Source organism: Gymnoscopelus braueri (assembly GCF_963280865.1).
Source record: "Gymnoscopelus braueri genome assembly, chromosome: 5".
Classification (NCBI taxonomy): domain Eukaryota; kingdom Metazoa; phylum Chordata; class Actinopteri; order Myctophiformes; family Myctophidae; genus Gymnoscopelus; species Gymnoscopelus braueri.
In genome coordinates, this window is record NC_137606.1 from 25292668 (window position 1) to 25305061 (window position 12394).

At 43.1% G+C, this 12394-nt stretch overlaps 1 protein-coding gene across 6 annotated transcripts in view; it reads right to left on the reverse strand.

Annotated features, from left to right (window-relative positions):
• The window catches only part of LOC308084975 (muscleblind-like protein 1), a 107508-nt gene that overhangs the window by 8976 nt on the left and 86138 nt on the right, over positions 1-12394 (reverse strand). For 4 of the 6 annotated variants that reach the window (XM_080427981.1, XM_080427982.1, XM_080427980.1 and 1 more), the window contains 4 exons: positions 10213-10425; positions 5436-5675; positions 1482-1632; positions 404-433 (listed from right to left, as the gene is read on the reverse strand). In XM_080427981.1, coding sequence (XP_080284107.1) covers positions 404-433; positions 1482-1632; positions 5436-5675; positions 10213-10425 — 634 coding nt within the window. Of the gene's footprint in view, positions 1-403; positions 434-1481; positions 1633-2736; positions 2791-5435; positions 5676-10212; positions 10426-12394 lie in introns of all 6 variants that reach the window. The other 2 variants (XM_080427985.1, XM_080427983.1) reach the window with 2 other exon arrangements.

A 12394-nucleotide genomic window follows, 5' to 3' on the forward strand; every position in this document is an offset into this window, starting at 1 on the left:
GGGACCTCATCTCGGAGCTACTTAGCGGAGGGAGAGGTTCCGTAGGGGCTAGTGACACACAGACTTATTGCATACCATGACAAGAAAGGACAGCACTAGCACATCATACCAGGATGATACACAGAGGGGATCATGACAAATGAATGCACATGACAACAACATCTACTTTTCATAGGTAAAAAATAAAGTTATGCCATCAGTTTGACTGAAACTCACAATCCACTCACAATGTACTTTAACAGTTTGAAAGGAATGCCCAATATTCTTTAAATATTGTATTTACAGTGCAGATTAGGTTCTAGGGCAAACTGACAGAATGGATTAGGTGCTCATATTGTGTAGTGGGCTGAGATGGAGTGTGAATGACTACAATGGTTTCAAAGCAAGGAAAGCTGGCACCTACCAACACTTGGTGTCATGCAAAATATTGAGCCTGCCCATCACGCATTGCAGCAGGGATTGGATCGAAAGGGAGATGGGGAGAAGAAATCAAGACAACCCATCACATAACCCATCAAGTGTCATAATGTCACACAAATACGGGAGAAAGTTGTTGTGAGCACAGAAAACACACTGGACTTTCATAAACGAAACATAAATTGATTGCAATATACACTATGCTAATATGCTGGTGTCAACTCAGCAGGCCTGGTATTGTGCAAAGGTAACCTATTTATCCCTGTCAGAATGCGATAGAGGCCATACAGTATAGGTGTTTGCAAAGGGTGCTAAAATATTGAAGCAGCACTGGCACCGAGCACAGTATTTTTGTTTGTTTTTGGAGTGGATTTATTTATTTATTTTAACACAAAACATTAATATACAGCCAACCATTATACAACCCAGGGACCCTACTACTGGGGAAGAGAGTCAATGAGAAGACCTTGCTTGAACTGCAACACTGCCTGCAGCAAATGAGTATAGTCAAGTTTGTTTACATGAAATTAGCTTGTTATTACAAATGTGTTTTTTTAATGTATTTTACATTGCAGCAATGTGAAATAAAAATGTGATTGCTCCTTTGTAGCTCTTACTGCATCAGGACTCCAAGCACTTTCACACACAGTGTCACACAGTGGTAGCTGTTGGCCACACAGGAAAGGAAAGGTGGATTTCTCCTGAATGTCACCTAGATGGCTTTAGTGTCATTCAGGGTAGTCAAGGACAGCCTGGGGAGATGCCGCTTTGTCAGCGTGACACATGTGGATGACATGAAGGTAGGCCGGGCACCCTGTTCTGCTATAGTCCCTGTCATTGTCTGTGCTATGCTGTGGATTTGACAGACCGTGTCAAATCCCCAAAATGTGTATAATGTGGAATATTTGTTGAACTATCGGCAGTCCCTGGCACGATATTGTTTCTGATGGGGGTCCGTGACATGATAATGGTTGAGAACCACTGACCACTTCCAAAAATCCAACCCTGGAGATAATATCATCAAACTACTTCATCATGGGCTGCTATAGGGTTTAGGGTCTTACCTGATGGTATGAAGGCAGCCTGCTGCTGAAACTGCATGTTGGCCAGGGCTTGTTGGTACTGGAACATGCCAGCGTTGAACATGGTGGTGGCACCGTTGGCTTTTTCAAGTGCAGGTCTCTTTGGTAAAGGAGGCAAAACGGGAGCAAGCCCCTGATGGAGGGACCAGGTGGAGGAAGGGGACAACACCAAAGTAATGGGATGGGAGTGAGGAAAATCAAAGAATGGTAGCAGTGACATTCAGGACAGAGAGAGGAGAGAATTTCATTAGAAAATAAAGTTGCCAATTTACGATCAAACGGCTATTATAAACCAAGCAGTCGACTACTCTACTCTTGACAGAGCAAGACAGGACACTGGTGCTAGCTTGGGGACCACCTGTCATGACTAACTAGGGATAACAAAACAGTCATTCAACGTCATCAAGTACATTCAACACTCTGAATACAAAAACATAAATGTTGCAAGCATTAAACAAAGCTAGAGATCAGAATGTTAAGATGAGCTATCTGTAGTGACAGTTATAAAACAATTTACAATAGTAATGTTTGTTGGACCATCAACAGAAACGATGTAGTTATTAGGGAACGCTGCACTGCTAGCTCCATGATAATACTATAAGCCATGTTAAGACTGTAATGACACCTCTTCCACAAGGATACATGCAAAACAGAAAATGATCATGCATTAGGGCTACCGAACAATCTTTGTTTTTAATCCTGACATAGATAGTACATTATCATGCCACCAATCCATTCATGTAGGGATTGAATGGAGGTGATGAACTGACCGTGGACAATTAATGGGCAGTTAGTAGGACAAGGTATGGCTTTCTACTCTGTTATTTTTAGGGAATTGGAACATTACATGAACATGGACATCTTTTTATTTTATTTATTCCTATTTTTTATTTGTCTATTTTTTGTTCTTTTGTTCTGTAGTATAAATAGTCATGGCTCACCACAATCAGTTTATCACCCGTTACTATCACCAAAGTTCAGTTAATATATACTTTGGTTTATGTCTAATTTATGCTCCGTCGTATGACCGTGTCGAACACAAAACATAGCTGATCTACAAGCTCACAACGCGGCGCGTCTACAACCCGTCTACAATGCTTGTAGATTGGCTATTTTCAGCACATGGCTCCATCGTACGACGAAGTGTAAATCAGGCTTTAGTCAACTCTACAGTATCTAGTCTAACACAGCTAACAGTACTGTACATGCCAAGCTAAAAGGTGAAAGGTCATAGTACCAGGTCAAAGGTTGCGTCGAGGGGTCGCTTCAGTGACTTGTCAGCCGACTGAGTCTTAATTAGCAGGCAGCGAGCACATGACGGCAATGGGCCAATGGGGTTCAAGCGCATTAACATAAACCAGCAAGCGGAGGTGCATCATGGGAGCAGCAGTGCAGTTTGGGTTGGTGAGAAACAAATCAAAACAAACAAACAATAAAACAAACAAACAAACAAAATAAATAAATCATTGGAATGCAATATACAACAATAAGAAGACTAAGGCGTGCACTATAATGACATTAGGGTTACTAAAAAGAACCATGGCCCTTGACATAGTTAAGAATAGAAATATGTTTTTCAACTACTGTTAAGATTATGCTGTGGAAATCAAGTTTACTGTGTGTTAGTTTAATAAGCAAACGGGGGGGGGGGGTCCCAAATGATTAGCTTAATGTGCAACATTGTTTTCTCACTCAACAGTAAACAAACCAACATACAGAGTCAATGTAAAGCGCTTCGGATAGAAGCGCTATATAAATGCACCATTTACCATTTACAGAGTGTATACAGGGTATCTGCACATTTCTAAAAGTTACAATTGAATGACTTTTAAGATTTTTTTAATATTACTTAAGAAAGAGGCAAACTTTGTGAAAATAGCCGATCTACAAGCTCACAACACCGCCTCGCAATGCAAGGCGTTGTGAGCTTGTAGTTTGGCTAATTTCACAATATTTATCTGTGGAACCGAGTCAAACTAAATGTAATGCCTACAATTCCAAGCGCTTGTCAGGGTGGGGTGGGGTGGGGGGGGGGGGGGGGTCCCCAGTTAAAATATGATTATTTTGGGGGGTCTCCAGTTCAAATATGATTATTTTGGGGGGTTGCAGCCTGAAAAGTTTGGGAACCATTGATTTACAACACTTGATGGAAAAACAAATGACTGTATGTGTTACTTGGCAAATAGTTCTTCAATTGTTATTATACAATAAAAAAAATTGTAAACCCCTTTGTCCCAACAGTAAAATGTATGCAGCAAAATTCTAGAACCAACACAGCGACACAAAAACACAGCATGAGTCATGAGTGTAGTTGTGGGCAGCAGTTGGCCCAGTCACAGCAGTGGTGGAAGAAGTACTCTATTTTTTTTACTTCAGTATAAGTAGCAATACCACAATATAAAAATACTCTGTTACAAAGTGAAAGGCCTGTATTAAAATGTTGCTTGAGTAAAAGTACAAAAGTATTGGCATCAAAGTATACTTAAAGTGCCAAAATAAAATTACTAAAATTGTTCAAGATTTGTCAAACCTTTTTTTTCTTCTGCCAAAGTAGAAAATAGGGCTTAAATGGTTTATGTATATTTTGTGATAATAATATAAATCTGCAAATAAATAGTACCTAAAGCTGTCAAGTAATTGTAGTGGAGTAAAACGTAAAATATTTGCCTCTGATATGTAGTGGACTAGAAGTAGGCCTATAAAGCATCACAAAATTTGAATACTCAAGTAAAGTCAAAGTACCTCAAACGTACAGTAGTAAATGGATTCTTATTCCGTTATATTCCGCCACTTCACAACAGCATGATTTGGTAATGATGCACACCGTAACCACTTAAACCCCATATGGATGAGCAGAGTCCCTCAGGGCTCTATGTGTCTTTTCTGTTTTCTGTTATTGTGGGGAAAGCTTTCCCCACAATACGGATGCTGGCGTTTAAGTGGTTAACTGTGACTAATTAGAATCCGTGTTGGGTAGATAGCAGTCTCGCGTGGCCAGACTGTTGCCTTCTACAATTTTCTAATGTTTCCGGTCATACAGTCTGGAGCACGGAAGCTCTCATCATGAGTAAGGGGGAAAGCGGAAGCCCCGTCTCCCCTCCACTTCCCTTCCCTTTTTTGTCTTTACGTTGCGCAAATGTATCCTAATATAAATCAAAACCATCTAAGCATATATAGCTTTCTGCTTAGCAGAAATGGAATTTGAAGAATAAAATGTAAAGATGTTTATTTTTCTTGAATGGAAATGACGAACGGATGCCAGCTTCCGTTACTCGGACTTCGGGAGGTGTAGTTCCAGACTCTATACATAGCATTCAGAGATTGTGGAATAGTTGTCTGGCTACGCCAGACTAGGTACATAGGGGTCTGGAAGGGACAGAGGGGAACAACAGAGCTTGGAATGTGTGCTGGAATGAAAGCATCGGGGAGATGTTCTCAGGTGAACATTCGTTGAAATTTCCAGATCTACAAGCTCAGGACGTACATCAGCTATTTTCGGCAAAGAGATTTGGTGTAGAGCACTGGTCTGGGGACTAGAGCACTGGTCTGGGGACTAGAGCACTGGTCTGGGGACCCCCAGGTGTCCTTGAGGGGGTTCCACAGGGTCCCCAGCTAAATGATTGACGGTTAGGGACTAAATGGAGCCTTACGGGTCTGTAACTCCAACAGTGTTGTGTACAAAGTTCTGTTAACTGTTGGGAGTTAGATTAACACTGAGGATTGAAGATTGGGGTCCCACCGTCCAGAGATAAAACATGATATCCAATAGCGGTCCGTGGCCTAATGCATATCAAACTGGGGGTCCTTGAAATTAAAAGGTTTGAGAAACACTGGCGTAGAGGGGAAAAAATGAGGTTGCCTATTATAGACCCCAGGGGTATTCAGATCCACCCAGTATATAGGGTTTAAGTGGTTATTTCCTAGAGGTGTATTTACCATGGCAGCGGCGGCAGCGGCCTGGTTGACTTGGTGCTGGGCGGCTTTGATCTTGGCCTGCAGGTGTGCCGGTGGGTGGAAGTACTTGCACTTCTCCCTGGAGCAGCGGCCCTTAATGTAGTCCATACACACAGTGACTGTGTTGTCATTGGTGTCAATCATGGTGCTGTCTGATGGGTGGGCAAAGCGACAGTCGTTCTCCCCGCGCGTGCAATTACCTCGCTGGTACTCCCGACATACCTGGCGGACACATGGGTGGGCCCAAACAAAACACACACACACATACACACGCACACGCACACGCACACGCACACACACACACACACACACACACACACACACACACACACACACACACACACACACACACACACAAACACAACTTGAGCGAAAGGTCATGTTGTGAATCTGCTGTCCGACTGAGGAATACAAAAGGTTGCGGAGGCAATGAGACAAAATTCGGGACACCCAGTGATGTAATCAATCAATATTTTGTACGTTTATACAAATTTTAACTCGACAGACTGGACTATACTCACAGGCTGGTCCAACCATTACTCTGGATTGATAAACCATTACCAGCATTTCAAGAATCTCTATCTCTATCTCTCTCTCTTACACTCCCACAGGCGCGCGCACACGCACACGCACACGCACACGCACACGCACACGCACACGCACGCACACGCGCGCACACGCACACTCACACGCACACTCACACAGAAACACTGGGCTGTCATGCCAAATTCTGATGCTGCTATTTCCTGAGGGAGCCAGTAGGGGGAGGCATCAGCATGGAGCTTCAGTCTAAAAATCAAGGGGCTCAATGAGGCACATGGGAAATAGGTGGCTGGTTACTCCCGAGGGAGGCGGGAGCTGACGTAATTACCATATGACATAGACGAGGTGGCGGAATGTGTAATGTAACTGATCTCATGAGACAGCGTTGTTATCTGAATTGGATCTGTTCTTTGTGAGACTGAGCAGCCCTAACTTCAAATGCCTCCCTAAGTCCTCTTTGAAGTGAGAAGAAAAGGAATTAAATGGTGCATTTTATCTGCATGTTAGTCACTGTGTCTTTAACCAAAGTAATGTTTACCTGCTGTGTGCTTGAGGCAGATGGGCTGCCAGACAAAAAGGCCACCAGACGTGTCATTTGCTAAGCCCTCCTCTGTCTGCTGTCAGGACAGCTCTTCATCCACATCCTACTGATTTGTCTGAGTCTCTCTATACTTGTGGCCATAGCTGAATAGGTAGAGAGAGGCCTCCTGGGAACAGTGGTGGAAAAAGTACTCAAATTCTTTACTTAAGTAAAAGTACCAATACTGCAAAATAAAAATACTCTGTTACAAGTAAAAGTCCAGAATTCAAAATTTACTTGAGTAAAAGTACAAAAGTATTGGCATCAAAATGTACTTAAAGTACCAAAAGTAAAAGTACTAAAATGTTTGAAAATAGCAGATCTACAAGCTCGGCTATTTTCAAATAGCCTATGTATAAAACAGGGCTAAAGTGGTAAATGTATGTTTCATAATATCATAATTTATATCTGAAAAGTAACTAGTAACTAAAGTTCTCAAATAATTGTAGTGGAGTAAAAGTACAATATTTGCCTCCGAGATGTAGTGGAGTAGAAGTAAAACTGTTGGAAATTAGAAATACTCAAGTAAAGTACAAATACCTCAAACTTGTACTTAAGTACCGTACTTAAGTAAATGTACTTAGTTACTTTCCACCACTGCCTGGGAAACAGAAGGTCCCAAGTTAAAATTCCTGGCCCTAGCAATGTGTTGAAGTGTCCTGGTGCAAGACCCCCCCCCCCCCTGGGTTCAAGTCTGATCACTTGGGCAGTAATCAGCTGGGTGAAGCTGAAAACTGAATTTTGGGTCTAAGGACCCCAAATTGGTGTCAGGGACCCCTGCAAGAGAGGATTTGTGTTAAAATGTTTAAAATTATGGAATAATTTTCCTCAAATAGCCTAGGTCACAATATGTTGCATCGCAACGTGAACTAGATCGGCTACTTTTGAATAGCTGAAGCATACTGATTTTGATGCCATCTCATTTTGCTGGGGACCCCCAGGAACACCCCCAAGGACCACCCGTGGGGTCCTCAGACCCCACTTTGAGAACCAGTCTATCTACTGTATCACACATACGCCTCTGCATGCACGCACACACACACACACACACACACACACACACACACACACACACACACACACACACACACAAATAAATTCACCACCAGTGCCATCACTGCCACAGCTGCTACTGGCTGCTGGTCTTATTTAAGAAAAAAAAGAGGTTGCCTTGTTGTCAGGCAGATGTTAGAGAGGCGGGTGAGGTAGGGAGGGAGGGAGGGAGGGAGGTAGGGAGGGATGGGAGGAAATGAGGGAGAGAAAAGAAAGCATGAGAGAGAGGGTGATGAATAAGAAGTAGTGGAGGACAGAGCGAGATAGGGATCAAGGGGATAGAGAGCAAAGAGCGTCCCTGAGGAGAGGGTGCATAAGACTGGCATGGGAAAGAACAGAGAGAGAGAGAGAGAGAGAGAGAGAGAGAGAGAGAGAGAGAGAGAGAGAGAGAGAGAGAGAGAGAGAGAGAGAGAGAGAGAGAGAGAGAGAGAGAGCGAGAGAGAGAGAGGAGAAATATTAATGAAACATGTTCTCTCTTTCCCGCAGGTGTGAACCGGGGGGCTTGTCCGAACAGTTGTTAATCATGCATAAAAGAGAGAGAGAAAGAGAGCTAAAGCCGAATTTATACTTCCCAAAAATAGCAGACCTACAAGCTCACGAGGTGTCTTGTGAGCTTGTAGGTGAGCTATTTACGGTGTGCGACGCGGTCGTGCGGCTAACTATAAATCGGGGCCTAACACACAGGAAGTGCTTAGCTGGCCAAACAAATAAAGGACCCCGCTAATCATATTTCAGTGTTCAGTCCCCATGGTAACTATCCCCCTGGGGCAGGCAGGCATATCACCATGGTTGCAGCAGGTAAGCAAAGATACAATTCAATGCAGACCGAAACAGTACGGCTACGTGAGAAAGGAGGGCTGGACAAAGGTTGTGATTGTGAGGAAAGGCATACAGTGGAGGAGAGGAGAGGGATGAAAGGGGGTTTCAATCATGGGGTCTCAATGCAACATTTCTTCAATGTTTCTTTGAATCTCAGAGCAAACAGCACAGAGGATGGAGTCATGTTCTAAAATAGGAATTTCTTCAGCCTTGCGGAAACAGCTTGTTTTCCACCGTTGCGCTCACAGATCGGTATGTGTGCTCGCCTACAGACATCCAGCAGTGTTTATTTAGACTGACATACATGACAGAGACAAAAATATATCTGGCCCTTTTCTTTAGATATTTTTAGCAAACCTAGTTCTTTAGAAAATTAGGCTAGAGTATTGGCTCAATAAAGCCGTGCCCCCACCACCAAACCTTCAACTAACAGGCAGGGCATAGATCTTTACTCATAGAAGGCAAAACTATGAAAAATTTGTATTTTTTGGGGTCTTTTTTCTATAATCTTTCTTTTCATACACTATGAGTTGGAACACTGGCTGATAAATATTTGATACATTTTTATCTAGGATTTCTGTTTGTTACTGTGACGTTTGCCTGCATGGGTTTAGACGTTTCTTAGCTTTGATTTAGAATGCAATCGTTTGCCAATGGTGCAACGACTTTACAATCTTTCCGCACCTCTTCTGCAGCATCAATCTGGCTCCACTGCTCCAAGCTGGCGTCTGGAGCCACGTGGAGACACGCCTCACCTCAACCTCTACAATTTCTGATTAGTCACGACCGCACTTTGAAATTCAATCGCCCCACGCTCCGGTTTCTTTCCTTTATCGTCTTCCTCCCTCTGGCTTTGCCTTCCTTGGCTCCTTCTTCATCTTCATTCCTCCTCAGCCTCCTCTCCCCATGACGGTAATAGGTCTGCCCATTGATCCCACCCACCCAACCCCACCTTCATCCCTCTTTTCTGTCATTGACCGGTTCCCTCTTTCTGCGTGTTGCTCACTTGTTGGCGGGGCACAGAGACTTCCCCCACACCCACCTCCATTAATTACCTACCGTCCAACATCGTCGTTCTGAGCGTAAACCTCTTCAAGGTTCCCGCCCACCCCCTGCCTGGTTCCAATGATTTCCCCATTATCCCGGTGCAAGCGTTTCCAGGGATGGGCTGCATAATGGATGAGATTGACTTGCTGTCCAATTAATGATTATCCTGAACACAGCCCGAGAATTGGCGCTGTTGGCTTGGATTTGAAATGACTGATTGCGTTCGTTTGACGAATAAATTATTTATTTTAGAACATGATACCCTGAAACACTGATGACTTTGGAGAGATACTTTCATTAACGTCACTTTCTCTTTGCCTTTGTCTCGGTAATGACTATATTATGGTAATAGCATGTAGTTACAGTACAGTAACAGAAGCTGTGTACCAGATCCATAATTAAATCGTACAAACGGGGACTTCTTAAGCAGCACTCTAACGCAGGCCTTTAATATTAAAAAAATAGATACAGCACATCAAAAAAGTCCAGGATGTTTGCGTAACAGCAAATTAGGTTGTGCGATGTCCTCATCGGAGGCTGTCTGTGTATTCGATTTCTGCTAATCTATCTTTTAATCGGTGACTGATATCAGAGTGAGAAATCAATTATGCAGATTGTTTCATTGTGTGTGTATGTGTGCGTGTGCGTGTGCGTGTGTGTGTGTGTGTGTGTGTGTGTGTGTGTGTGTGTGTGTGTGTGTGTCTGTTTTTTTCTCACCTCCAGTCTGTCGGTCCTCATGAGTTTCTGTGCAGCGACAGCAGAGGCAGCTGGTAAAGGAACGTTGGGGTTGCTGGTGACCAGTACAGGGCCACAGCCACTGGACATGATGTCAGCGGCCATCAGGCCTGGTGACACAGGGCCCAAGTAGTGATTATATGCAGCGGCTGCTGCTGCATTGGTGACAAGGCTGGGCGTGACTGAAAACATGGGCTGTGGAGAAACACAGAACATTCGGTCAAGCGATGAAAAAGTGAATTCATGGAGGGCATGGGAATACATTTGTAAAGGTTGTCTCCAAAATGAGGAGTCAACAAATCAACAGACGATGGCCGCATTTAAATTATAATAATTAAGTGGCTCTTAAACCCTTAAAAAAAATAGGAACGTTTACCCTGTAGACTAGATCAAATATATAGACATATAGAGACGGCGAATGGATAAATCCCAGGTAATATTTCTTTCAAGTTTAAATATAAATGTAATGCATTTGTACACTGTCCGAGTTAAATTAACATGGAGGATTTTATTGCGTAGACATTAAATAATATCTGCCTACACCTAGAAGACACATTATAAGAGTCATTGTACCATCCTTCCTCATTCCTACTCAGATTACCCCCTGGAGTTGAGCACACAGTACAATAAAGGGAGAAATAAGAGATGGCACAAGTCAGCAATATACTGTAGCACAACAGAGGATGGGAAATGTAGGAGAGAGAGAGAGAGAGAGAGAGAGAGAGAGAGAGAGAGAGAGAGAGGGAAAGGAGAAGACAAAAATAGACACTCATGTTCATAGTAGAGCAAAGAAAAAGTTCACTCCTTTGCTGCTAGCGTTCCATTGGCACAAGCACGTGGTTTTCTTGACTCTGTGTGTGTGTGTGTGTGTGTGTGTGTGTGTGTGTGCGTGTGCGTGTGCGTGTGTGTGTGTGTGTGTGTGTGTGTGTGTGTGTGTGTTAGGGCTGCACAATTCGCTTAATACTGAAATAATCACAGTTATTAATCACAATTATTGATAAGGATGTTTTTGGCCAGAAAAGTGAGTTTTTAACATTTAATTAAAGTCTTTGTTACTCAATGCATTTATCAGTGCCATATCTTTGTTGAAATGGTATGTAATGATTTCATTTTTCCTCCGTGAGCCTGATGGATGGGGATATGGGTTGTGCAATGTTCTGGTTATTAATCCTTGTGTAATGGTGAGGAGACGAGGGCAAGGTGTAACAGCTGCCAAATAAGGTGTTTGAATTAATTGCCAAGTTTTACATAATTGAGAAACACAAAATTCGTTTAAATATTTTTTTTAATTGTGCATGTGTGTGCATGTACATACGTGTGCGTGTGCGTGTGCGTGTGTGCGTGCGTGTGTGCGTGCGTGTGTGCGTGCGTGCGTGCATGCGTGCGTGCGTGTGTGTGTTTGCTTGCGTGTGTAAAGAGAGATTATACTATGTAAAAGTTTAAATGTGTTAAAGTTATTGGCTGCGGCTGCCTCAGTCAGACAGTTCTCTACTGTATGAGGTTGACGAGTGTGATAGCTGACGGAGCGGGTCACAAGTTCTTCCTGCATGTTGGTGCGCTCAGCCCCAGTCTGAGCATCATCTGTGAACAGCAGCCAACATGACACTGTGAGTAATGGAGCAAAGTCAGCCAGGGGGCTGGACAGCAACATTCCTTTAAAAAACCCTTTCTTGCTCTGAGACGATTCTGAAAATCAGATAATAATGGCCTGAACATTCCAATTCAGAGAGAGGTTCCTTGATTTACAGTTAACCTTTTAAAATGTCTTCTTGCAAGGTGCTTTGGAAAAAAAGGACTTCTCAGGGATCTCACATTTCTTGGCTTTCAAAGTGGGATAGTAACATCTCAAGGTTTGGATGATGATAGGCATGATGTCATTGAATAGAGTATAGTTTTTAATTCATAACAGTGAGAACAAGGGCAAAAACAGGAACCCTGCACACTGTCCTCACTTACAGCTAAAAAATAATAATAGAGATGAGGGTTTCGTCGCTCTGACCTTCGTCAGGTATTGTCATATACCTAATAAAGTTCCAAGCGACCGAAACCTTGTATCTCTATTAAACTTTTTTGGCTGTAAGTGAGGACAGTGTGCGGGATTCCAATTTTGCCCTTCTCATGTTGCCTGCGTCCTATGCACCTGTCCCTTGAAGTAGGTGTACGA